The 27,427-nt window shown below is 45.6% G+C and overlaps 4 protein-coding genes across 10 annotated transcripts in view; 2 read left to right on the forward strand and 2 right to left on the reverse strand.

The window, feature by feature from the left end:
- Nucleotides 1–65: 65 nt before the first annotated feature.
- On the reverse strand, nucleotides 66–8,649 carry LOC120901548 (peroxisomal acyl-coenzyme A oxidase 3). Of its 3 annotated transcripts, XM_040309576.1 has the most exons (7): nucleotides 8,154–8,649; nucleotides 7,285–7,491; nucleotides 3,750–3,943; nucleotides 2,753–3,676; nucleotides 2,206–2,680; nucleotides 1,970–2,147; nucleotides 66–1,897 (listed from the first exon to the last, which is right to left on the reverse strand). In XM_040309576.1, the coding sequence occupies exons 3-7, from the start codon at nucleotides 3,882–3,884 to the stop codon at nucleotides 1,525–1,527; spliced, it is 2,085 nt and encodes a 694-aa protein (XP_040165510.1). In that variant the 5' UTR covers nucleotides 3,885–3,943; nucleotides 7,285–7,491; nucleotides 8,154–8,649; the 3' UTR covers nucleotides 66–1,524. The 3 variants fall into 3 exon arrangements, with proteins under 3 accessions (XP_040165510.1, XP_040165509.1, XP_040165511.1); XM_040309575.1 differs by lacking the exon at nucleotides 7,285–7,491; XM_040309577.1 differs by lacking the exons at nucleotides 7,285–7,491; nucleotides 8,154–8,649 and adding an exon at nucleotides 5,412–5,498.
- Nucleotides 8,650–11,041: 2,392 nt separating this feature from the next.
- Nucleotides 11,042–11,905, forward strand: LOC120902645. The gene is made up of 2 exons (XM_040311539.1): nucleotides 11,042–11,403; nucleotides 11,475–11,905. The coding sequence occupies exons 1-2, from the start codon at nucleotides 11,134–11,136 to the stop codon at nucleotides 11,802–11,804; spliced, it is 600 nt and encodes a 199-aa protein (XP_040167473.1). The 5' UTR covers nucleotides 11,042–11,133; the 3' UTR covers nucleotides 11,805–11,905.
- Nucleotides 11,906–13,902: 1,997 nt separating this feature from the next.
- LOC120902708 lies at nucleotides 13,903–15,246 on the reverse strand. Its single transcript, XM_040311686.1, has 2 exons — nucleotides 14,395–15,246; nucleotides 13,903–14,317 (listed from the first exon to the last, which is right to left on the reverse strand). Exons 1-2 carry the CDS (start codon nucleotides 14,434–14,436, stop codon nucleotides 14,042–14,044), a joined length of 318 nt encoding a protein of 105 aa, XP_040167620.1. The 5' UTR covers nucleotides 14,437–15,246; the 3' UTR covers nucleotides 13,903–14,041.
- A 2,255-nt stretch (nucleotides 15,247–17,501) lies between these two features.
- LOC120904492 overlaps nucleotides 17,502–27,427 on the forward strand; it is a 68,714-nt gene continuing 58,788 nt past the window's right edge. The window contains exon 1 of one of the 5 annotated variants that reach the window (XM_040314505.1): nucleotides 17,502–17,804. The gene's annotated coding sequence lies outside the window, so the exon portion shown is untranslated. Of the gene's footprint in view, nucleotides 17,805–17,833; nucleotides 18,480–27,427 lie in introns of those variants that run through there. The other 4 variants (XM_040314504.1, XM_040314508.1, XM_040314506.1 and 1 more) reach the window with 4 other exon arrangements.

Genomic DNA, 27,427 nt, shown 5'->3' on the forward strand with positions numbered 1-27,427 from the left:
TGTCTTTTAGCCTAAAATGAAGATCCTTTTCGAATGCTTTTTCAGTTTTCAATGCTTCACTAACGTTCCTTCTCAGGGATGCGTTCAAGAAACGCGCAGTTTTATATAATGTATTCGGTTGTTTCCATTCAACGTGTGTTTGGTGGTTGGTTGGTGTATATATAAGAATGTGTATATAGATATATTCTTGCTTGCATGTAGATAAACATTTCCTACACATCGTGGCACCGCGTTCCCTAATGTCCTCACTATCGCGTCGAATGACACACCTTGCACGCTTGCACAAGAACGGCCCGTACGACTATTAAAACTGCCTTTCGCGATCGTTGATCTTGGATCTTGGACTTGCTCTACTTGCTAGTGCGCAAAACTTGTTGCAAAACCTACATACATACACATCAATGGTGAACATAAAGGAAGTTTCAATTCGATAACATTCAATAGAGGCAAAGAGGGGGAAGGGGGTTCACTATACATCATCACATGGTTGTTACTATCGCGGTACGATGGGTTGTGGTGGGCTGATTTTTTGGGGAAGGTGAAACACGCCACCGATCAACAGGGATCGTTCTAAACGACAGCGAGAGACAGTTTCCTGCTTCGTCCAACAAACACTTTAAACGTACGTACATCCATCATGCTCTTATAGGCAGACTAACACACACACACACACAGACGAACAATGGAGAGTTTTCGAGGCCGTGGCCACTGTTACACGATTGTAAATCCTACTCTTTCTATAAATTTTGATCCAATTACATTAATCGGTAGACATTCTCTAGCTAGGCTGGGTTTTGTTTCCTTTTTTTGACTATTCTCGTGATAAAGATGTACGAATATATAATATAGATAAGACACATTTTCTTTCACACTATTGATTTGTCCTGCTTGCGGGTGAGGCGTGCCGAGGCCTCCAGGTTTGAGGAAGGATATGAAACAACTAACAAGAGATTTCATCAAAACAGTATTAGAACACATCAAACAAATTATAAACTGAGGGTTAGCTGGAGCGCATTTCCGCTGCTAAACGGTATGGGAGGAACATGTTACAAAGGAGACTGAGGAGTCTCGTCGTTCACTAACAACTAGAATACATCGAATCGAACAAGAAAATGAAAACAAACGGATACTAAAACCGCTGCTCCGCTCTGCCCCAAACGCAAGTACGAGTTCATAAAAGGGCGAATATTCTGTGTGATTTGCCTAACGTTCATACACACACATCTACTATACACGTTTAACAGGGAAACATCTATGTACGAGTTTACACTTTTACGACCAGATGTAAAGGGTTCGATGAAACGTCACGTCCGAAATTGCACTATATACTGGTTGGTTTGCACGAATACGACGGCACGTTGGCTCGCCTTTGCCGAGCGCAAATACAAAGCAGTTTAAAAAATACTATAAAACATACAAAAAGAAAAAAACCCGTAAAATACTTTGCATACTCTTCCCGATGCAACATCGGACCGTTCGCTTGCTCTAAAACCCTGACTCTGATTCCTGCCACCCGCACACAGCTTACAGCTTGGCCCTCAGCTTGGACGGTATAACGTCCTTCCACCAGGAGGCTCGCTCGAGCGCACCCGGATTGGTCATGAATACTGACTGAATGTTCTCGTACAGCCGGCCGTCCGATTTGGCGATTACCGAGTTTAGCACCCAGTCGGGTGGAGCGAGCGCATCGGCAATCGCTACGGCAGAGTCCTTCAGCTCGCCGCACATTCGCAGCAGTGTACCGCGCACTGCATCGGCGAATGCGGATCCCTTAGCGAACGAACCGGCGTAGAAGGTGGTCATGTGTCGGTCGAGGCACCACAAACCGTAGATTAAATAGACGCGGAACAGCACTGGCTTCAGATCTGCGTTTACATCGGCTCGAGCACAGCGGGATCTAAAAGAAATGATAAATATTAGTAAAATAGTGATGGTTTTGCCATTATTCTTTAAAAAAAACTGGCATTACCTGAAGCTCTCTAATGCGTAATACTCGGCGTACGCACGGCTTAGATCCCTCGCACGGTACACCTGGCAGTTGTTGCGTGCGGTAAACGTGTCCACGCCAGCCTTACTCGCTTCTTCCATCTGAGCTACGCTTTGCTTCAGCAGCCAACACATAAGCCATTCGTAACACTGACTGACAACTGCAACAAAATACACCGATTAATCATTGTTCGCTCTGCCCATTGCTTCCACACTTACATTCCGTGCTTTCGAGACGCACTCCCGTACGCAGCAGTGCATCGTAATCGCCGCTCAGTATAGCATCCCTACGCGTAATAAAGCTAGCCGTCCCGACCGGACTCTCCACCTTCGCATTCTTCCACTGCCTAATCAGCCAGTTTGAGGCCTGCTGCCCAAGCACATTATTGTCCCCCTCGTAAGTACAGCTAGGATCGTGGTTGTTGCGCAGCTCGCCCAAATTGGCCGCCCGTAGATAGCCATGGCCGCCACACGCTTCGCGCGACTCTTGAATCGCATCGCGTGCCGTCCACGTGACGAGCGGCTTCGAGGACGACACAAGCGCGTGTATCTCGGACACGATCTGCGTCAGCAGCTCGAACCCGTTCGATTCCGCCTGCGATTTCTGCACCGTCTCCAGATAGATCTCGGTCATGGCAAACACGGACACCTTAAGTACGCAGGCAGCGGCCAGATAGGGGAAGATGCGCCATTGCTACAGAAAGAAGATGGAAGAGAGAGTGTGTTAATGGAGTTCATTCACTAAAAGCGATCTCCCACTACCTACATGCAACTGATACTCGATGATCGACTGCTCCGGACCGTTCCTATCCGTGCCGAACTGTTTCCTCAGTGCCGCATACCGCACCGCAATCACAGCCGCATGCGACAGCGTATTTGACGACTCCTGCATGATGCCCAACCGTCCGGCCGAGAACGATTCCAGCACGGCACCCAAGATTTTGCCCGGCTCACTGAACGTACTCTCGTACACACCCTCCGGCGTCACGTCCCCGGTACGGTTAAGCAGATTCTCCCGCGGTATACGATAGTGGTTGAACATCACGAACCCATTGTCGATGCCGTTCAGCCCAATCTTCTCGCCAATATCGCCCACCGTCACGCCGGGATAGGGCAGCAACGTTTTTGGGTCCCTAATCGGCACCAGAAAGCCCTGCAGCCCATGGTTTTCCCCGTCGGCTGTGTAGAGGATGGCAAACAGCAGCGCCATCGAGGCGGTTTTGCCCAAATTGCCCACCCAACATTTAGCCGCCTCGAAATCGGGCGTGTGGATGATGAACTCTTGCGTGGCCGGATCGTACGTGGCCGTCGTACGACAGCGCTTCGTGTTGCTGCCGTGCGAAACCTCCGTAATCGCTAGACAGGTGATGATCTCCCGGTTCCACGCCTGGTTGTAGATCTCCTGGTGCCGGTCGGTACCCATCGCTAGCAGCGAGTTCGTGAACAGCCCCACGCCGAGCGCTATCTTCACCGACAGGCTCGGGCAGACCGCGTGCAGCGCTTCGTTGATGCTCATGAGATAGCGCACCCGGTACTTGTACGGCTTCGAGTAGATTTCGGGCGGGGCGAGCTCCAGATCGGCGATACGGTTCACCTGACGGGCCGCCCGTTCCTTCTGCTGATCGACCGACAGCGTGGACGTGACCGGGGCAAACAGGGGTTCCCTCTCTAACCGGCGCCATATGTCGTACTGCATTAAGAGAAGAAACAGAACGTCAGTGAGGAGAAGGAGGTGGAATTGTATGCATTTCTTTGCAACTTACTTTGATCTTAACCAGCTCCTTATCTTCTAGCACTAGCCTAAAATCTTTCCAGTTAAACTGTGCCTTCGAACGGTAATCACACAGCGGTCCACGGGGCACATCCGGTATGACTGTACGCTCCTCGTCTACTGGCATGTTGTGTGTGTTGTTTTTTGTAGATGAAATAGAACACTTTTAGACGGAAACGAGAGATTCTGTACGGAAGAAATAAAAGATGGGCATATGATTAATTGTTGGGAGACAACAGTACACACTTGAGCACGTAATACACGTTACGTCAGGGGCACGCGGGAACACTTCTGCAAACAAATCAAGAATGTTGTCTTCATTTGAACCATGACATGTGAGATGCATGTCGTGTTTTGACGACATTTCAGAAGGATTTCTCCAACAGCACTCGAGACGGTTTGTAAACAAGAGTTTTGGAGCTGCAAGAGCTCAACGAATACCACAACCACAAGTTAGAAGGTAAATAAAACTACAAATTAATACCCTAACACAACACGACTCCAAAACCACATGTGGCCTATTACATCTTCACTAAAACACACATCTTCGGTACGAATTTCATCCGCCGTCCATGTGTCGAACGCTCATCTTGGCTGCATTTCACACGTCCCACGTCAATTCGTCACTTTGTGCATGCACATTAGCAGCTATTAGCGGTTGCGCTAGCGCACATTCTGGGGGGCCAGAAAGGAAGGTTAGAAGAACAGCCGCCAGCCAAACAGTGCTAACAAAATGTGACATGGCATTAGCTGACTGAAATTTGTTTCTATGTGTGCGTGTGCGTTTGTGAGCACCATAGCCGTGTAGTTTTCACCTCGCGAGACGCGTGTCACACTGTATTATGCCCCCCAGCGAATGAGGAGTTTAACGTATTCGCGATCACGTTGCACTCGGCACGATTATTGCTCAAACCCCTTCCGATGCGTGGGGTTTTATGATCGTATTTGAAGTATAAAAATAGCCCCATTAACCTTATCACGTTTGTGACACATTTTGCAGCGGTAAAACAATGCGGAGAGTGAATCAATGAGCAATCCCAAAATATATCCCCAATTCTGTTTGAGCCCATCAATTAGCTTCCTGTCATACAATCTTAAGATAAGAGTCGATCGGGGCTTTTAATTCGATTAGCTTTTTTAATGCACATCGGCAAGTAATCCATTACTAAATCGTATCTACTCTTAAGCGATTATCTAATACCTGACGACGGCGGCGGCGGCAGCAGCAGTAGCAATCACTGCGCCAACTGCTGAGCGTTGATATAATATTCAAGAACGCGACAATTGCACCAAAGAGCGCACGACAAGCGCCGTACGGAGCAGCAGCAGTACGGGCGCACCTTCTCCTTATCTGCCCTTATCTGTGTGTGGGCACATTTTATCGGAACCCGGGGGAGGGTTAAGGTAAAGGTTGTGGAGTACTTTAACGACTCAGACGAGATGGAAAAGATGAGCGCGGGCGAATGCTCAGACACGTTGTGGAGCCACTCAGACATTGGGGATAATGTCGTAACGGCCACCACAGGGACGGATGACACATCAACCCTTTTTAAAACGAGTATGTTAGTAATACATACTTTTGAATACATTTTTACACTAACACAATCTTTGGGAATTATTACAATACTAAGAAATTATCCTAAATAAGACTTACTTTCAACAAAACTATTTGAAGAACGGATATTATCGATCGGAGTGTTATTTGGTACGCGTTTAACCACCGCCTCCGCTCTGTATCGAACACACTGGAACAAGCCAACGTACCAACGGTGTGTAATAGACCGTGTTGTAACTCGATACTAGACGGAGAGATAGCGAAACAACACATAGAATTCTGAGATAGCCACGGCCAATGTCAAACAGGTTGCAACGGTAGCCGAAAGATAGTCCGTCTATCGGCAAATGCCACAGAGCTATTGCCACTCCATGGTGTCGTTTTTTACCAGTCTGCCAACGGCAGTGCAACGACACGGCCGTATTAGAGACACGACTGGCTCATTTGGTCAGGGAGGTTTGCATTTCACGCATCCCGGGTCATGGGGACACACCAGCATAACAACATAGCATGAAGGTGATCCAGCAAAGACATAGACCGTTGTGGGGAGGGATGAGTATGTTACACAGCAAATGGTTCTGTTGTGAAATTGGAAAAACGACTCCCGATTACCCTAGCTGCAAAGCTGCATAACGTACAGACATCAGGCGACAACAGTGCTTAATCAAAAAGAGCACCTTGCTCATGTCGGAGCCTTGTACTAGATACTGACTGAAATGCCTGGAGGAAGCACACACACACACGCAAACACACACGCTATCATTATTTATGCAATTGCACCGATTTTCTGAAAGCAAATTGAACCACACTGCACAAGGGATGAATGTAATGAAAGTTTTTCATTCAAGCCGTGCAAGCGGGCACATTTCGACACGGATTTTATGCTCCAGCGTCATTCTATCGATCGTACAATTGGTGATTTGGGAAGGGGATACAAAAATAGCCCAACCAGACGAGTGAGCACGCTACTATTCGTCGACGGCAGCCGACGGCTAAACCATTACACTTTGACTTTGACCGACAAAATGCCAACAAATTGAACCCAATCAATTGGACGCGAGCATTCTGCCCTTTCCCCGCAACGATCAAGATCATCCGATCGTTTCTGCACGGTTTACGCGCGTGTACAGGGGCACAGGCGGGATCGAAGGAATGAATCATTTCACCGCTAAAACAACAACGCTGTGGTGTTGACACGTGCTATGTTTAATGTATGTTTTTCTCCCACCTCTAATACAATCTACTACACAATCAACATCTTTTAGCCGATATGACTGCATAGCGTGTGTGTGTGTGTTTGCGACTAATGAATGTTTACTTTCCTTGCCTTTTTTGAATTGCCGCTGTTCCGGTGCGGTATCAGGCCACTTAAATGTAATAGTTGTTCTGTATGGCAAACTGGTACTGTTTGAGCTTGCTGTGTGCAATGATCCATCTCGGGGGCGCCTTGGAACTGATAGCAGTTTGAAGCTCTTTTTTCAAATGACAAACTGAATCGAAAGCGCCAACATGAAGATGTCACACTATGTGGGTCGATATTAGCGTAATAAAGTAGTAGAAAGGGTGTAAAATGTTTGTGTGTGTGTACTATTACAATGTACACCGACAACCACCACATTGATCAAATGTGATACGCCCCAAGCCTCCCCTTGCGCAACCACAACCACTTGTAGCGTGCGCCATGCCTCCTGCGTTAGTGCACGTGTTAGTAGTGGGGCGGGAGAGATGTTGGCGTATTTATCGGCTATACGTCTACTCGGGGCTTTTTCGACCGGTCGGTGGGGTTAACGTGCACAACCACGTACGACCACATACCCTCCGTAAATGTCCCGTTTTCTGTTGTATTGTGGCCCAATAGAAAGGCCACCGGTGCGCAGAATTTGTAATCAGTAACGTTCAACAGCAACATTCGCTGTCATATTCACTTTCTCTTCAGTCGCCAAACGGCCCCGCGGGTCAGAGGAAATCGTACCCGGCATGCGTGTGTGTGTGTGTGCGTTTGTTGGCCACCGCTATTCTCCTTTTTCGACTTTCTGCCCGTACAATTTCACAATGTTGCACATATGACCGACAGACATGCCGGCGGTTTTCTTCCTTTCCAGCATACCCCCAACGGCACATGCCTCAGCGACCGTCGCACGGATCTTGTGGTTTTGATAAGCTTCTGGACTGGTGTTTGCTGAAAGGAACAATAAATCTGTTACCTAATTGATCAATTTAAAACAAAAAACATGGGTGTGCGGGAATGGCCCCATAAACATATCACTCCCGATCTTATGCTTCGCTATGCTTCTTCCCCTGTTAGAGGCCTGTAAAATGTATCCCTCTTCTCTTTCTAGCCACTTGCAGACGTGCTATCGTTGTTCTCACTCTTTCTCACACATACACATACACACGCAGCACACGTGAGTCATCTGGTGATGGGAAAAGGCAATCCGCTCCCACAAATAAAAAACCGGCAACATAGCAACATCATGGCATGCTAGTGTGAGTGTGTTTCTTTTTTTTTGTTTTATCGTTCCACCCGGCTGAAGCTATGCTGTGTGCGCGTGGTGTGTGGCAGAATAGATTATTCATATGTGAAATGTGCTCGGTCAAAAGCAAACGAAAAAAAAGTGCCAAAATCTCGCCACACCACCCACCCACTCACACACACCCAGAAACACACGCGTTAGATCGCGCTAACGTGGTGTGCAACATGTGGCGGGGTGTTTTTTTGATGATACAGACAAGAAGAAGATTCCCGGGAGAGTTTTAATCGTTTCAAGATTTGCCCTCTGCTTCCTACACCGGGGGCGGAATGGATACATGTGACCCGATACTTTGGTACGCTTCACTTACCAGAACGGTGCGTTTCCGGTTGAGGATGGTTTTTCACCGCAATTTGGGGGGCCGTTTTCCGAGGCAGAATAGATTTTCCGGTTGCTTCGATGGGCGGCGCTGCTCGGGACTTTTGCTGATTGCTTCCACGGTACACACAGGAACAGTAATCTTTGGGTAGTAGTGTGCCGCAGCAGATGAATATGTTTACACTTTTCCCCCTAACCTTTTAACAACGTTCTTGTACACCACCACAAAACACACTGGATAAAACAAACGCACTCACACACACTAAGCACTTTTCACACTTGCACGAAACAATGCACAAACAAACGCCGCTAGCAAACACACAGCAATGTGCGCGAATAAAACTAGAAATGTGTGTTTTATTACGCTGGTAGAACGTTTGGGTTATTGAGCGAAAAACAGAACAGAATCGGAAAGAGACGCACGAGTTTGTAACTTTAATTTTCCATTCCAGACCGAAGGAAGGCCGAGCGGCAAATAGCGGCAAACGAACGAAGTTTGACAGCGCGTGATGCCGCGACCGTGTGACAGCTGCCGCTTGGAAGGGGAACTTTGACCAAAACAACCGCCCATAGTGCAGGCTTGTGGATGGGAAGGTTGATTTTTTCTTTTGTAATTGTTCAAAATGTGCAAAAATTGCAAAATAATGCAATTCAATTATTCATTTACACGAACGTAGGACTTGCAGGCTTGAAAACAGAGTAGTATACAATATTTTGTTGACTTTTGCTAAAATTTTCGATTTTTGTTAAAATGATTTCGCCCGTAGGAGCGAAATGTGATAACGCTTGAACTATGAAGTATAAATAGCACGAAAAACTGTTATACAGAATAACATAAATGCAGTTTCTTCTCTTCATTGTCGAGTGTTGTTAATATTAAACCTAATCTAATCGCTCTTTTTATATAGAAATGGATTGGATTCTTTGAACGATGGACAATGACCAACCAATGATGGACTTATAAACCAACGAAATAAATCAAAACTCACCTGCACAGGTGATTGAGCAAACAATGTGCTGAAAATGCAAAACAGTTTCCACGAGCTCTGCCTGGTCTCACTGTTGAGTAAAAGAACATGAAAATACTCGAATTTTAATGATAAATTTTCATTTTAAACGGTAATTTCATATTGAATGCTTCATCGCAACTTTGCTAGTGATGTCATATTTGTAATCAATTGGAGCAATGGCGGTTAGTTATTTCGTCCCCCACCACCAATTACCAATTATGCTCCGCCTAGTTTTTAAAAACGCTTCACCGTGATGCAACAAGTTATTCAGCAAGGTTGGTACCCTGAAGATTACCGCCCCATGTTTCAAATTTCGCCTCAGATTGAAGAAGTAAATATAGATTTTTTCTGGCCATAGTTAATGGGAAATGATATAATTTGGCGGTTTATCGTTAGATTGTTAATTTGGTGGATTTTTCAATTCTTTTATAGATTTTAAACCATTTGGAAAATGCATACAGATCTGATCCCAACACGATCGTATTGATTGTCAAATCGTCAATTGTCAGTTGCTTGCTTGTTGTCAAACCTTGCTGCATGAACCGATCTGTATATCTATTTTGCAGGGAGGGAGTTGTTTATGTTTTCAACGGCAAAGGAAATTAATAATGCACCCAGGACCTCGCCGGCGAAGCTTTTGTTTCCTTTCCACCGAGGAATTGTACCTGGTGAATCGAGTGAAAGGGTGAATGTTGCGTGTTGAAGGATATAGAAGCTGTGTTGTGCGATCGTATGAGTGTGTTTCTTTGTGTGAAGTGGCTTGCTTCCTGCGGGGCTTAATGGAACTGCGTGTATTGCGTGTGGCATTTTTATTCTCCCCTCTCCCCTCCTCTTCCCCCTCCAACAATGGTGTTTGTTCAAAGTGCAAATAATAAAAACAAACATTGAATGCCGGTCGAGGCCCGTGAAGTGTCTGCTGCAATACAAACCCCTTCGGCCTTGGCTAATATGGCGGATCGAGCGGAAACATGTGGCGCCATCTGGGAGCGACTGCGCAAGAAATCGGGGAGATTCCACGAGGGCAGATTGTGAGGTAAGTTAAACACGTCAACAAGTTGCTCAACACATGGTGATGGTGATGGTGATGGTGTGCATTTTACCTGCAAGACTTTGTACACTTGCTCGATGGGAAGTGCGTGTAGAATCCATAACTTACGTAACGCGAAAAAGGGATCATCATTCACTCAATATTACCTTTTCGTTGCTAAATCCCCTTGCCAGGTGTAGGGGGCCATAGTTTGCATGATCATTCAACATATCACCTCTACTAGAGTACTCTACGAGTGTTACGTAATTAATGGATGTCCCCAAGGACTAACCTTGAAGGGCTTGGGAAGGAGAAGGGTAGAGGATGTGGGGCCATAAGTCACAAACCGAAAGGTGTGGTAGTTTGCGAGAGAGGAGAGTAGTGAGTGTATCGGCTGGAGCGGAACGTTGAAGGGTCTCGCCGGTTCATGTCTCTACTCCTTCTCTATCTCTTTCTTTCAACTCGAGCTCGCTCTTTCTGAGATTGTTGCAGTAGCGCAACTTCTTCAGGCTTTGTGATGATGCGCGCTTCGGAGCGAACCTAGTATGTTCCTTAAACGGAATGATCGGAACTAGGTTAAACTTGTTGGTTCTAATAGGTTTAGTTTGCAAACGGTAGTTTCGTTCCGAATGGTAGGTTCGGTTCAACACTTCCCACCAACTCGATCTTTGCATTCGAAACTCGTGGTATAGACCTTCACCCGAACCCGAAAACCTACCGAACCTATTCGTCATCCGGTCTGTTCTGCTCTGTTTTGCAAAAAAAAAGGTATTGTCGTTGTGTGCATATTACTTCCCATCCCAGACTACTCCAGACAGCCTCATGCTCCCATACAGCACTCTCCAATGGCTGAGGACATCCATTGCTCTCTTGCCCCATCACAGAGCGGGATCGTTTTAATGCTCGGTCGTACTCACACGTAGATCAAACCTTGTATGGTCGTGTGTGTAACAATATACCCGACTTCCGATCGCGCCCTATCACATTACACAAATCCGTGCAGAGCGATCAGTCGCGTTCAAACTTCGCTTCAAACGGCAACAACGTGCAGAGTGTTGATATACCTCCAAACGGTTCTCCAAACGGTTTTGCAAACTCATTTCACCAACTATCGTACAACGTGGGCTGTTTTGTTCAGTGTTTGTTTTTGGCCAGTTGCGTTTTCCATGGATCTCAGTATGATCCCCGACCCTGTAGAAGAGATTGTAAGTGCAAAATAGTGTCACTAAGTGTTGGAATTAGAATCAGAAGAGGGACTTTTTCTTCATACTAACAGGCCTCGGAGTATCTGTACGTGCTGGTTGCTGCGAATGATGTTGTGGCACACATCGATTGGATGTATGGGATATACCAAACATGGACGGGCACACATTTTCACGCCAACCTGTACTTACCACCAGAGCATTGGCAGTTTTATCGGGACAAAATCAACTACGTAAACCAAACCTGGTCCTCGCTGAGCGCTGTGGTTGCCGAAAATGATTGTCCGGAGATGAGGGAGCTGCTAAGACCGCTTGACGATCGTCGGCTTGCTTGGCAGGTGACGAAAATGTTTCTCAATGATATACTTGAAGCTTCGGAACATGGATGGATGAATGTTGATTAATTCAATAAATAATGATTAAAAAGTGGTTGAATTTTAAGAAATGTTTGGCTTAAAAATTTCGATTGAAAACGCTTAATAAAGAATCTGTTCATGTTACGTTACTTATGGGGTGTTTGTTTTTTTTTTCTTTTGGGGGGAGTGGTCACAAACATGCTTAGCAGCGATTATTCACGCTGCGTGATCGCACGTTGCTTTCAGAGTGGGGTTGAATTTCTGTTCGGGGGAATTAAATTACCGATTCAACCATTCGCCGTCGTTTCCCTCTCCATTGTCTCGAGAATTTGAACATGTCCGCCGATTAGCAGTGAATGAAGGAGCAGTTGTGCTCGAATTTTGAGGTAACAAATAGCAAATAAAGTGATATTGCTACAAATAAGTTCATCAAAAAGGAATGAAAAACACACAATCATTTTGAATGATCATCTTTAGGGTTTCTTTTCCTCTACTAAAAGGTTCGCTACGTTGGAAGTAGTTTTCTAATTGTAAGCTCCAAACAAAAAGAGTGTTTTTTTTTTGCGGGGAGCTCTGTTTCACTTTTGAAAATCGAAGATTCAGTACCTTGCTACGGGAGTCGTTCCAAATGAGGCTTGAACCCTTGAAGTTTTGTAGTATAAGTAAGATAGTAGGGAAGATTCTAATGTTAAAAATGTTTCCACCAAACACCATCCACTTCCGTTGCAGAAGTTAAATTAGTCATTGATGAGTCATTGATGAGTCGTACTTATACTGCAGTTGCTTTGAACGATCTTTCACACCTTCGAACACATACACACACTCGTGTTGAATGGCATTAAAAGTGTACTGAGCCGAGGAATTTTTTAATTCATTTTTAATCTATTTCTATAGACACATTGGCACAATTGGCCTCACATCCGCCTGTTTTTTGCATCCGCAGCTGCACATTATCCATGCATTGATTTGTGCCCCGAAGGGCTTAGTCATACACACCGCGGACATCGACTGCTCGCACGTAATAAAATTTACAAGGCCAGCGGTACTGGACAATGCATCCGGGCAATAAAACTGTAGTCCCATGCAATATAGCCACCCCCCGCCTGAAGCCTACGATCGTTTGGGGGCTAAGCAACGTTTGCTTCGAAGCTGTTTGAATGGAGAAGAAACTATCTCCATACTGCATGGCCGATGTCTTCGAAGCTGTTTGAATGGAGAAGGAACTCTACCCCATACTGTATGGGGAACAGTGACGATGATGATGAAGTTGCGTTCAATCCCTCCTGTGACTTCAACGCGTTCGCTTCGTTTTTCGCCATCGAGTGTTTCGCAACGTGTCCGAGCCGTGTGTTAGCCTAAAAGCAGTCTTCTCTTACACTTGATATTAGTTACTTTCGTGCTTTGTTATACCGCATTGAGAGCCTATCGATGGAGGTAAGGAAAGGCAAGGCTATTCATTTTGTGAGAACACAACAGCACCTACTTCATACGTCTCCTCTCACCATAGGAACAAAACCATTACAATTTGCTGAAGGAGCTAGCCAGCCTGTCCTTTGAGGTGTGGAATATGGCGCATGCGGAGCAGCGATCCTTCTCGAACACGATGCTGGAAACGATCTCTGTTATGATCAGCGAATTGATGCTTTTAAAAGCCAAAAAGAAAATGATGGAACGTCAGAACCGCACCGAAGACCCGAACTATTCAACCTTGGTTACATACCTGAACTTCTCCGAATTTGTCACCAAACATTTGCTGGCCACATATGCCGCTCAGAATCATGTGTAATTTGTTCGGTTCTTTTTCGTTTTTGTATAGCATGCGTTTGTTTTGGTTTGTGAATGAGCAAATAAGAATAAATATGCATTAATCCTCCTGCAAAAACAGTGGCGTGGTCTTTCACTTCTAAACATGATGACAAATTTGCATCTAAGAGCAGAAGACGAACCCAATTGTTTGATATTTTTAAGTTTCTTTAAGTTTGTAATGGAAGAGGCAATTGTTGTTTATGTGTGTGATATTCTTCTTCGATTTGTGTGATAGTTAGCAGAAATTGTGATAGCTGCACAGACCTTAGCGAACCCTTTTCGGATGGAATTTGTGTCATTTAACGATTGGGGGAAACATGTAGTGTATACAAATCTTTATTGCTCAAAACGTTCATCGTACAGAGAATGGTTCCTTTGCAGTTTGTACGTTGAAATGGTGCGGAGAAACATATATGTGGAGTGCGCTTAACAAACTAAACATTTGGCCAATAATTACAAAATAAAAATTGCAAACACGGCTAGTCGGTCATTAGAAACTTTACAATGGTCAGCAGTTTTATCCATTCCGAACGCAGTGCGATCAACCGGGCATACACACGGATGATCTCCAACTCGTCCCGGCATACGATGGAATGCACAATGCGGTATTCGGCACAGCAACGTTGCGCTATCTCGATTGTTTCGATCATGTTTCGCTCAGGCAAGCTTTTCCACGTGGCCAACGCATCGCGACATCCTTCCACGAGGGTGCACAGCAACTCGACATGCTGGAGAGCAGTGTTGCTGAATGGTTCCTATTCAAGCAGGAAAGAGTTTGGGGATGAAAAACCTTAAATAAAGAACGTTGAACAGAGGTGACTAATTTGCTTACAGCGTAAATCCGCTCAATCGCTGCTTGGGATAGATTGACCATTGGAAGCGTTAGTTAACACGAGCTGACACGGAGAGGCTAGATGAGTAGAACTGGGCAAAGTGTTCGTTTACGCGAGCTGAACTGCTTGAAAGTAGACGACTGACTGATATTTACTATACTGCTGGCTCGGAGAGGCTAGATTGAGGTGAACTGGGAAATGTATATCCGGTACTATGTACCACTGTCCGCTCAGACCGCTGGGTTAGCTCATCGAGACTACCAGTCGACCGACGGCTCGATTCATTCCAGTGTGATGACGAATGAAACTGTAGTGAATAAGCTTAGCGCAACCATCTCGATCATTGTCCTCACCAAGGCTCGGATGCAGTTTTAAGGCGTGTGATGTTTTATGCGTTTTCTTCCATTTTTTGCATGTATGTACGCGATCGTATGCGCGCTGCAGAAGTATCAGCGAAGTACCAGCGGACGCAAGGGCTCGAGTTGGGGTAAAGCTCCGTGAGGAGGGCAATAAAGACATAAAAACATCGGCGAAAGGCGGCTCGTTGGATCTCGCTCCCCTTGGGTGGGGTTGTATTAAGCAGGATGATGTTTCGCGCTGGTACGTAAAACTGCATGCCGTAAGCGAGTTGGAACCAATGACCAAAGGGTCGGCTGATTTTGATGTCGGTGGACAGACATTCAAGGGCAAACTGAGCGGTACGGTAATGTTGATTCGATATGCCAAGGAACTGAGATACCCGTACGAATCGGTTTGACGGCTTAGTAAAATCATCGCTTGCGTTGTTCGTGTATTCTCGCCATTCTTTGGTGGGGAATTGTTGAACGTCATGGTGGTTCACGATTGGCCGAAGCTCGCATAGACGCGGTGGTTTATGGTGAATTGCAAATTCTAATGCATAGCATGCAAGCAAGGCTTGAAACGTGCTTGTTGTTTATTGCATTCGCGCTACCCCATTCGGCTTTAGAATCGGTTTTGTATGTATTGCTTGTACATAATCGAATTTTGTTACTGTGTTGTTTGGGAAATAAGAGTAACAGGATATTTTTTTTGAATTAGAATCATGAAAAAGTTGATTTGACAGATAAGAATAATGTTTGATAAGAATAATGGTACTAAGATAAGGATAATGTTTGAGAGCAAAAGTGATGGCTTAAAATGATTCCTTCTTTAAGTGTAATAAAATATTGATAAAATGTTCACCTTTTTTGGTTCAGTAACGAATCTTTTTTCATGCGCCTGATACGCGAGCGTATTGCGTATTGCGTTGCATTTGTTGCGTTACTACACACCTGTTGAATTAAGTAGAAAGAACGGAAGGTGAAACGAATCGGTAAATAAGGCCGCCTACTGAAACTATAACTGGCTTTTTCATGCACACACGGCAGGGCAAGCGGCAACAAAGCGTGGCGAACAATCTTTGTTGTGTGTGTTGTTATAAAATGGCGACCATCGCAAACAAAGTGCTACAAAGTCGTTCTCCCGTGAAGCGTTTCAGTCAGCTTGGTTGGTAATTAAGCGCAAGCACAGAGACGGAATTTTTCAACGAATTTAAACTCTTTTTCTGCCGGAAAAAAGACCATTTTTAGTAAAGTTTTGTTATCGACTACTGTTGTTATTGGTATGAACGTTATCAGCAAATGCAACGCTATGATTGGACGTTACGTTATCTGTCTTTTTATACATGGGTGAGACCTTCCCATGCTTGATGCACTTGTACGGTGTTGTATATTCAACTTGTATACAATGGTTGTGTCAGGTGATAGAAAAGCATTTTGTATTAAGAACGATAACTTAGTATAAAGTAAATTAAAAAAAAAGTATCTTTGATATACTACTTTGCTGTACATTGTAAATTGAATGCTGATTTGTGTTGATTTTTTATGTTAGTTTTCATTCGAACGAAACAAGCTCTTTGTTACGTTCTGTAAGTATGTACAGCAAGTTAGCCTGATCTTGTTTAACGAGCATTACCACTTGTGTTCCTCGTATTTTTTTTTCTATTTCTGGATTATTTTTATTATTTATTTTCTTCAGCGCTGCTAAAGCCAATGTGGCAGAGTACTGGTTGGTATATTTCACATACCAGGATAGTCAGTACTGCGTATAGTGACTCATATGATGCGTTCTCGTGCAATTTGACGACTATACCACGTAACCGGCTTTATGATATTTTAAACCATACCATTAGCCACAGTTCCCAAGTGAATACTTTTATTATTATTATTATTATTATTATTATTATTAGTATTATTATAATAATAATAATAATAATTATTATTATTATTATGACTATTATTATTAGTATTAGTATTATTATTATTATTATTATTATTATTATTATTATTATTATTATTATTATTATTATTATTATTATTATTATTATTATTATTATTATTATTATTATTATTATTATTATTATTATTATTATTATTATTATTCTATTATTATTCATAATTGTTTGCCTCACTGGGCTGTACAATTTTTACTTAAAACTAGGGAAGGAGGAATACTATTAAATTCTCACCCTTTTTTCTCTGTATTATTATTGTTTATATTTTAATAGTTTAATAACTATCTCACTATTTTTATTACGATGTACAATTATAAAATAACATACAACAAGTTACACAAATGTTCTTAATATTTATTAATTTAGAAACAGTTAACAATTCCCCACACAGAAGCACAGTAGGACAGCGGCTGTTGAGTGTGGTTTGGTTATGTTGCTAAACCCTGGTTGGTCGCGCACCAAATTATACAACATCAAGCACACTGTTATACGTTCGTTCGAACCTAGATGGGAAAGGTCATCACTGAAACGAATTTTCTAGTTTATGGCCCTTGTAACCTTCTTGTCCACAGCCAAACTTTTTTTTATGATGCACAGTTAAATATTAACTTGCAAATAAATAAATAAATTCAAATACAAAATAAGAAGTTAAATTTTGCACAAATAGTAAACCAATCTTCACACGTACTTCGCACAGTCCATGATGCTGGTAAATCCTATTATAAAGCCAGACATGGTTGTAAATAGAACGGATAAAGAGTTGTTCGAAAAGGTGGCTCGTACGTTTCTCCGAATAGACGCACCAGACGCATTCGGTGTCTGTCAGTTTACCCGTACGGTTGTTCACCTGAAGCGTACGACTCAAGCCGTTTTCGTAAGCCAAGCAAAAAAGTGCGTACAGGCACTGGTACAGGCTGGTGCGTGTGTGTGGTCTATGCTTGTTCGGTGGGTTGAAAGAGCTTGTTTTGTTTACTACTAAAATAGAGAGGAGTGTGCTACATTAATGTGTTGATGCTCGTGGGCAAAGTCTAGAACAACCTGGCTCACTTCACGCACTGCCACAGTTTGTGTTGTTTGCCTGGTGTCGTCATAGAAAAAATAGGTTCTCCCTTTCTGGTTAGTATGTTGCCAAAATTCATCCGCTCGACGATTGCCAGTCTACGAACAATCGCAGCAAACGCTGGGTGATGGGTGAAGAAGCGTCCGTGACCGTGAGTGTGGATGCAAAGTTTTTGCACTCATAAAAAAACCTCTACCAAGCATTGTGTGTGTATGTGTGTGTGTGTGTGTGGTTACACCGTGAGACGTCGTGTTATAGTGTTGGATTCTATTTTTAAGCCAATTTTATGTTTTGCAAAAAAGACAAACTAAAACATTCAGTGCAGAGGAACATTAGATGCAAACAAAAACCGTCTATCGTCACAGCTTTACCGTGTGTGTGTGTGCGCACGTTCGCGCGTGTGTTTGTGTGTACGTGCGCTTCTGTGGTAGTGGTGTGCGTGCAGTGCTATGTGTGTGCCTGCGAGCTGGCCGGTAAAAAGGGCCTACCGCTTCTCTTTGTGTTCCAATTTAACGCGTTGCGCGTACTGCTGCGGCCCCGGTGCGCTGGTGTGCGTGTCATCATCGCTTTGCCGTTTGATTTTCGCGTTTTGCCAGTGACAGTGGCCGCGAGCTGGCATCCATCGATGGTCGAATAGCCAAAAAAAAAAAAAAAAGACGGAACAATCGTAGTATGCCATACGTCGAGAACGATTGGGGATTTTTTGCTATCCGAAGAAGCTGGGGTGTTAGGTAATTGTAGTGGTTGATTGTTGTTCTTGGACGGAATTTTGCCCTTTATCAAAAATCATGGTGCCGCGCGATGGTGGTGCTGTTTGTGAAACAGATCAAATTGTTTACAAACAAACATACAGAAATACATTCTACTGCGTGCGTGTGATTGCTTCCCTCGATGGTTCTATGCTGTGCTGGGTGCTTCAGAAATGCGATTAAAATAGAAGAAATTTTGGAGTCACTTGTCATGCTGCAGCGCTGTTCCACACGGGTAAGTTTTTCAACCGATTATTTTGGGTAATTTGTCATGGATGAGATACAATTCATCTCCTACTTCATCCTTGCCATTATGTGGCGCATGATGCAATCGTACTCCAGAGCGATGATGCAGTGCAATAGAGAGCAGCGCCGAATAGTCGAATTGAGCTCCCATTGTCTTCCCGAGTGCCATTTGGCGATGCCTGAGTCCTTGAACTCGCGGGGTATAAACGAAAGCATCAGTGCGTGTGGTTGTTTGTGTATGTGTGCACTGTCGATTCGCAGTTGCTTGCGTTTTATGTCGTCCCGCTTCCATGACTCACTGCCGTACATTTTACAAACAATAAAAACGCTTTTGCTTGTGCGAAAAAACTCCCCGCCGAAATATTCATTGATAATGTGGCGTGTGTGTGTGTGTGTCTAGCCGGTAGCTTACTCTTTACCGCGTTGTCGGCTAGTGAGAATTTCTGGAAAACCATCAATACCGCACGTTGATAAGCCGCAGTTCGGTTTTCCAGGAATGGAATCATTCATAAAATATGAAACACTCCCGTTAAAGGGGTAACAGATACTACTACACCTTTTTTCCGTGTATTGGAGTTGAATGAAGAGTCCGTCAAGTTTCACCTCTTTCGGACTCTAATCGTTTGGAGGCGCTGCCGTTAGAGAAATGTGATAATGATTTTCTACTTAAAATGAGTGAAACAGTACCGCACATTCTCCCTGTTTGATAGGAAAATCAGTGTCAAGAATGTTGTGTTGCCTTACTTTTGATTCGTTTACCACTCATATCTTTAGTCGTTCTTTGGGTCAGTTGCATGCCTAATTGGGCAAACAAACACCTCTTCCCGAAGGTTTCTCTTCTCTTTGCTTTCACCTTTTGCAAGCTTGTCCGCAGACCTCCACGATCATAACGAGTGCACAAACGAGAGCCTCACAAGTGTTGCATTGCCTGCTTCGATTTGAGTGAAGATCTTGCATACAGCAGACAGACGACGGTTCGGGTGGAATGGTAATAGTGCGTCGTGTACAAAGCTACCCCTGCGAGCGTCTTCCAACCCGACTTTGGTGTGGGGGAGGGGGGTGGCTCGAAAAAGGGTGTGCGCAGGTGTGGAGAGTGTGGTTTTTGCCGAAGGCACCGTAAAAGAAGGTTAAAATAAATCATTCATTTTCCACAAACACACGCACACACACACACACACACACACACACAAATATGCATACACGCGCACAGTCCACTAAAAGCGGCGGCCCCCATTTCATGGCTTTTTTTTCTTCTGCTGTGTTGTGCTGTGTTTCATTTAAAACGCAATCGAACGGACGCGCGGGACATCGCTGGGGCTACCTTTGGCGGTATCGCGCTGTCTCTATCTGGCGATCCCATCGTTCGCTTCTTTCCGCCTTGCTGCTTGCTGCGATTAAATGCTCGTGCGTTCCCTCGAACTTGCTTCATGCCGGTTTCCCTCTCTATCCTCGCTCTCTATCTCTCTCTCACACACACACCCAGCCACGACATGCTCTCAACCTCCACACTGTCCCTTTGCGCTATATCCCGCCTGCTTGTGCGCTTGGACGTTTTCTTGGCAAAGACCAATTTTTTCGTGTGCGTTTCATGCTTCCTCTGGTCGACGGGTTTCGCTTCACCCCACCCCTTGGATATCGCCCACCGAACCGACACCCCCTTGGACCAGCGGATGCCTTCGTTGTCGATGGGCTTCTTCTGCTCTGCCGCGCCACCATTCCGCCCCACAGTTGGGCCAGAATCGGCACGGGCAAAAAGACACGGCGCCCGGGATCGTACTAGGTTATGGCTTTGGGTTTTGTTGTTTCAATGCGTCTTGCCAGCAGCGGCGAGGTGATGGGTGATGTCTGCCCAACATCTCCCACGGACCAGCACATTCTTTCTATTCCTCCACAAGGCTTGCAAGGTTTGAGGGGGGTGTTTTCAGTTTTGGATTGGGCAATGTTTCATGTTCGCAAAGATGCTAAATAAGCACATCATTCGAATTGGTGTCTAAGAATAAATGGTGACGAAAATCATGAAATTGTAGATGCTTGGGTCTATTTATGAGGACATCGGTCGAGTTCTAATGCTCCAGCTTCTCATGAGCTTACAAATCATAACATGTTGATCGATTCATTGGAGGATAGACCGTTGGTCCCTTATAGATCTGATCTAGATGACGGAGATGTTGCTAAACCGTGAATCTGAGGTCTAACCCAGAAGAAAGACTTTAAACGAGCTACTGTTTTTAGCAAGTATGTTCGTTTGATTGTCTATAGACATTCCAAACTTCCAGTTCACGGTGCGAAGGTCACTAGCTGGATGAAACAAAAGTGTCGCCACAAGAAGTCAAAAAGCTGCCATCGTTTTGCCGTTCGGATCAATGCCTTCCCTTTCTGGGCCGGATTCGGGACTGACGTGTAAATGCCAAACACTAGCATGTACTTTTTTGCTGTTGTCAATTTTCTTCCCCCAAAACCCCCCCCGTCAACTGGCTTTTGAGAGCGACGACTTCTTTGTGTGTAACGCGGGGCGTAGAGCACGCGCGTACCGCAGGAAGGTGGAGGAGGTGAAAGAAAGGACCGTGGATGATGTTTCGTAATGGACGTTGCGAGCGCACTGAGGCCCAGTCCCACACCCCTTTCGCTCCCCGAGTAAAAGGGGTGGACGGAAGAATGAAAGGGTGTTGTGTGGTCATTATTGTTTCCATCACCCCAACAGCAGCACCTATACCCCAACCCCGGGCAAGCCGTTCCCCAAGTAGCAGCAGCAGCAGCAGCAGCGGCAGTATGAGCGAAAGAGCAAAATAGGGCAAAGAATGAGTCAACAAGCCAGCCGCTCGCGGTTGATGGGGCCTGGCGTAGGGGCCTTTTTTGCTGTGCTGCTGCCCCAGCCCAAACACTTAGTGAGGTGACGGAGGTGCAAGACAAGATGGCTGCGGTGCGGGCGGAAGCTTTTGGCTGCGTGTTTCTGGCTGGATCTGGCTTTTGTCTTTTCTACCTTTTGGCACGATGGTCGCGAGATATAGGAGGCACACACACACACACTCTCTCTCTCTCGTTGTTGGACTGCCCTTTCCTGCCAACCAGCGTCGCCGTCGCTCGAGAAATATGCTCGATTTGCGCGTGGACGCGTGAACGAATGGAAAATAGCCCGCCGGACCGAAACCTCTTTGAGCGCAGCCCCGCTTCCAGCACAAAAACAAAAGGGGGGGGGGGCAAAGAAGCAGAAAAAAAGGGAAATAAATCGCCCCACGGCGGTAAACGGTGATGGGGCCACCACGGACACACACACACACACACACACACACACACACACACACACACACACACACACACACACACACACACACACACACACACACACACACACACACACACACACACACACACACACACACACACACACACACACACACACACACACGCGCGCGGATGGGTGTGTATTTTTGTGCAAATAAAAGAGTTTTGCCTGCGCGCCTGGTGTTGGTTGCTGCACCCCGAAAGAAATTGATCTTTTTTGGCGTACAATGTAAACTGGAGCGGAGAGGCGAAAGGGTTGGAATAGTGTAAGCTATCGTTGCTTAGAGTGAACCCGCTAAATGGCAATAGCTTCTAGCAGAGATAGAATAATCGAACGGAACATCTTTTTCTACTCTTAACCGAACGGACCCGGGAATGACCTGTACCGAATTTCCCTCGCGACTGGGTGGTTCTCGTGGTTGCCCCTCCTGGAAGGTGTGAGTGTTTGTGTATTTGCTTGTGAGCAAAGTGAGAGGGCCACGGTTCAGCACAGAAAAGAAGTCAGCAAACACCGCACGAGCAGTTGGACAAAATCCGATGGTTTATGCGAGCATTGGCACTTCGTGCGGATGCGGTGGGATGGTCCGGTCCGGTCCGTGAGCGCCCCATTTAACGCAGGGAAGGCAGGGAAGACTGATGTTTGATGATGAGCTCCCCGACCACCACCAGCATAACACACCAACACACAGAAGCAATGGACGTGTGCTATCTATACCGTGTGCCGTGAGACTGGCGTGCGCGCGGGGTCGGTTCGATCACTTGGTTCGTCAGGTTCGTCGTCCCACACCTCGCGTCACCCACATTTTGTCGTCCGTCTCAGGTCGGTGCGACGATGACGACGCCCGTCGGTTGCGTCTAAAGATGGTGATGATGAGCACGAACGAACGACCGCGCTGGGATCGCACTGGCTTCTATTGCAGGACGGGTCCAGAAAGAGGGGCTGGTAGAAATTTGCATAAAATGCAACCCCCCGTTGATACTGTGGCGGCTGTTAGTGGTGATGAATAGAATGAAACAGCTGCATCGTTCCTACACTCGAAGACGGCGGCGTTGGTCAAAGTTGTTTTTCTGTTGGAGTGAAACAGACGATTCCTTTTGGCGAAAAAAGTATTTTTACGAAGTAACCTACCAAGTGCGTTCTTCTTTTTGTTTTTATTGAAGTAATACAAACATCTAATCGGAATGCTACTCGTACACTACTCAGGAACCGTCTGGAAGTGTGTGTTCCACCCCCAAAAACTGCCCGGAAAGCTGGAAGGGGTTAAAACTGTCGCTTGAAAAACTGTTCTCTGCGGTTCTTCTAAAACGAGGTTAGAGGAAAGCGTGTTGAGAAACTCGGTGGCAAATGTCAATCAATCTAGTTTGCGTGTGCATTTTCCACGACGACCCCTGTACGACGATCGTCCCATCCCCCGCCTGGGGGTAGAGATTCTCATGGAATTAGGTGCAAAGGTTCGGTGGGGAACGATTCTCGAACGCCGTGTGCCTGTGAGGTTTATGTCACGTTTTCGCGCTCCCTCCGCCTCCCACTGTGCTTCCTTGCTTCCGGCCATCCCTCCAATTGCCGGGAAAACATGATTAAACCCCGTTACCGGAGCAGAGCGACCGCGCGAGTGAGTGGAGCGGCTTCTCCCCCTTTCTGACGGCTCCCTGTTGTCTGATGTCTTCCCTGGGTACGGTTCCTTCTTCTTCCCTGGGTCTTTCTAATTTTAAAGGCATGCTTTGATTGGCACATTCCCCCCCTATACCACCCTTTCCCCGTGCACCCTGTTTATCTAATATTTGTGGCAAATAATTATCTTCCCTCTTTGTGTGCCGTTCGGTGCGCTGTGTTTGTCCTCTTGCTCATTCGCCTGTTTGTCCTTTGCGTACCCATAATGGGCAGTTTTCATGTACGTGTGGGTGTGTGTGTGTGTACGTAAGGGTTTATTCCTTGACACTACTATTTGCTTTTGGATTTGGATGTTGTTGGAAGGAGAAATTGTACGAGCACGCAGTGGAAAATACGAGTGTGTGTATGTGTCGGCCATAAATTAAACTTGCCACCCTCGTCACGTGCACGGTGGAGAAGGGAAAACTTTTTTGGAAAACGCTACCGCCACGGGAGTTTTGACGAAGCCCAATCGATCTGTGTCGCAGGAGCGCCCGGTTGTCGTCTTTCCCGCGTGAAAGACGTGGAATGGGAACAGGCAAACACTTTCCTTTCTTCCTTTATCGTGTTGGTTGTGGAAAATTGTGCAGCGGTGTTGCCATGGGGACGCGAAAGAAATGGGGTTTAGGTTATTAAGAAGGAATTTTAATCCTTGCCTGTGAGTGGTGGAATTGCTTTTTTATGAACCAAAACTGTGTTCAACATTTCGATTCCTCGCAAAGCTGAGAACGATGTTCAATTTTGGGGCACAACTGTCGCCGCTGCGTCGTCTTACATTCCAATGCAAACGGTAGGAAAGAAAAGGAATCGCTAGAAGCTAGAAAAGAAGAGGAAAATAAATAAAAATAGCTTTTTCTTCGTTCGCATTTCTCCTTTTCTTATCCCCTCCACTCTTTCTCTTTTGCCCATTTTGTAGAAGCTCATGATTGCATCTAATTCCAATCACTCGAATCGTTCTTGGTCCGTTTGCTTGCGATTTTAAGATCAAAACGTGAGACTCCGGAGCCCTTTTCATCGTCGTCGGCTTCATTTTGCCTCCTCGCTAGGTGCTTTTTATTAAGTCTGTGAAAAGGTAAAATAACGCTTCCTTTGCATAATTTTGCCAACCAACACGAACTACAAGAAACGCGCCAGCAGAACCAGAGGGATGGTGAATAAGAGTTTCGGCAAAGAGATGGGTTCAAGGGTCTCGGTGATTTCGAAGAAAGTTCATCTTTTCATAATTGTACCACCAGAAGAGAAAGGCTCCTTCCTCTAAACGTCTGACTGCGGAAAAGTGAAGGGGGGGAGGCGAAGAAAATGCTACTCAAAGCCACACACAACCAACGCTCGAATAGAATGACCTGTATTACAGAGCTTGTTGTTTTCTCCCCCTTCTTGTGCGGTCAGTAGCGTTTGCTGCAGCTGGTGCAAGAAGTATTCATAATTTCTAATGGGGGTTGGTTTTAGCTGCAACAGCTGGGGTTTTCAAAATAATCGACAGGCTGTGTGTTTCTGTGTATGTGTGTGTGTGTGTGTGCTTTGGGTGGAACTTTTATGGCATCAAAAGCTTGCCTGCTCCTTTTGCCCTTAGCTCTGTCTTTCTCTTACCCAATTTTTGCCTATCCGTTGCATTATTCTGAAAATGCATGCAAACAGTGGTGGTGGTGGTGGGCAATGAGTTTTCACTGCTGCAGCAACAAACACACACACACACAGACTCATGCAGACAAACAACTCGGGTTTGGTTTGGTTCGAGCAGTGAAATTCCTCTCACTTCTGCTGCAATGTCCTGCGAACACCAACAGAATCCTGTTGCTTCTTCATCTTCTTCTCGGAGCAGCTTCTTCGTGTGTCTGTGCACGAGCGAAGTCAAACAAGCGGCAGCTCCACCGAAACCCGGAGGGGAAGCATGTTGAATGTGTCCTTTGTGGAGGTTTTTGTGCTCTGTGGTGTGTGTTGTATTGTTTTTGCTCCTTTCTCCTGGTGCTTAGCCCAGCCCGGGAACATACACACACACCCACCCACCCACCCACTGATTACACTTACCAACAGCCCGGCCTGTTGTCCACAGAAAGGACACGAAGGCGCAGCTATCACGCGCGAGTTTGTTTTCGGTTTTCGGCAGTGCTCTCTCCCCCACAATTTTCCGTTTCGGCGGGGGCTTTTCGGGGCATGGTAAACGGCTCCCGAAAATTGCTAAGTAATAAATTTAATTTATGTCCGTCACGTCCGGATCGACCCTTGCGCTGGTGCTTCCCTGGTGCGCCCCTTTGCTCTAGGATCGAGGCACGCGAGAAGCCATGTTGGAATTTTCCAACCAACTGGCACCGAAACCAACCATCGGACTCCCTTTCGGTTAGGATCTCTCGAGCTTTCCGAAACGTGGGAAATGGCTGCCCAATTTGGGGGGGATGTGTTTCCAACGCCATATACCCATGCGGAGCAGCAGTGTTCGTGTGTATATGTGTGTGTTAGTGCTATCTATCGTCCCACAAACAAACGAAAAAAAAAAGTATGCTTTGGGTGGCATCTCCTCTTTTTGTGTCGAACTCCGTACTGTTGTGTGTGGAACATACGCGCGCCTGTGTTGTGCCGGTGGAGAATGACATCGCTTTTATTACTGTCCCCGGGGGTCGTTAGTCTGCGAAGAAGGCGAGATGCGCTGCGTCTGGGGCTTGGGGTTCATGTTCGTGAGCAAAGATGATTATTTTTTTGCCTACTTTCTATCTCGTGTTCGATTCTAACAAACCATTTTGGGAGTTGTTTTGTTTGGGCCCATTGTTGTTGGTACAACGATGCAGATTAAACGGTTTGATGAGACATCGGTAGCTATTTTTATCTTACAATAGAATGTTTGATGTCCCCAAAAGTCCTGGGAATATTCCCTGTGTGTGTGTGTGTATGGGCCTATTCTATTGAAGATATTGGCTATTGCTGCTCAAGATGTCTAGAAGAATTCTCTGAGCTTTTTATCTGATCATTATAACACGAAATCTCTTTTTGGAGAGGATCTCATTGATGATCTTGGTTCCTGAAGCTCCAAATCCCAGAAGATGTTCACTGTTTACGTGTGATATGCCCGAGGGATGTAATTCTGCTCAGCAAAGGTTTTTTGACTTACATAGATATGTTTCCAGACATATCAAAGACTCCAAAAAGCGCTATGAGTGAGACATAGCTCGTAAAAGATGCATCAGTTTTAAACTAAAACGCAATACAATTTTATCTACCAGCGCCGATGTTAAAAAATGCATACACACCGCACATGCCAGTTGTCAATGTCGCCGTCCACCATTAGGGTCGTCCGTCCGGTGCGCTTGTGAAAGTGAAATAAAAGCAATGCACCGAAATTGGGACACATTCCGCACTTTGTGCATCCCGATCAGCAGCATCCCGAAAAGCATGAAGGGGGGGGGGGGCATATCTGTCCTGGGTATCGCGAGCGAGCAGAATAGTTGTCAGTTTTTTTTCCCCTGTGTTCGTTGCTTTGGTGTCGCTATCGATCGTGAATGCATACGACAGATTCCAACGGGGTGGCCTGAAGTAGCGAGTATATTCTGAGGCACGGTCCTAGGTATGTAGTTTCGGTTGATTGTTTTACCTTTTGCTTTTTTGTGTGCGTGTGCTCGTGTGTGTGTGTGTGCCTCCATCATCCACCGTCGAACGTGGCAATTTTGGGTTTTTGGGAATTTTGGAGTGTTTCGGCAGAAGCTGGGTTGTGCAATTGCATCGCAACGACCAGGCACATACCGGCACAGCGAAACCCACG

This window comes from Anopheles arabiensis, chromosome 3 (genome assembly GCF_016920715.1).
Source record: "Anopheles arabiensis isolate DONGOLA chromosome 3, AaraD3, whole genome shotgun sequence".
In the NCBI taxonomy this organism is placed as follows: Eukaryota; Metazoa; Arthropoda; class Insecta; order Diptera; family Culicidae; genus Anopheles; species Anopheles arabiensis.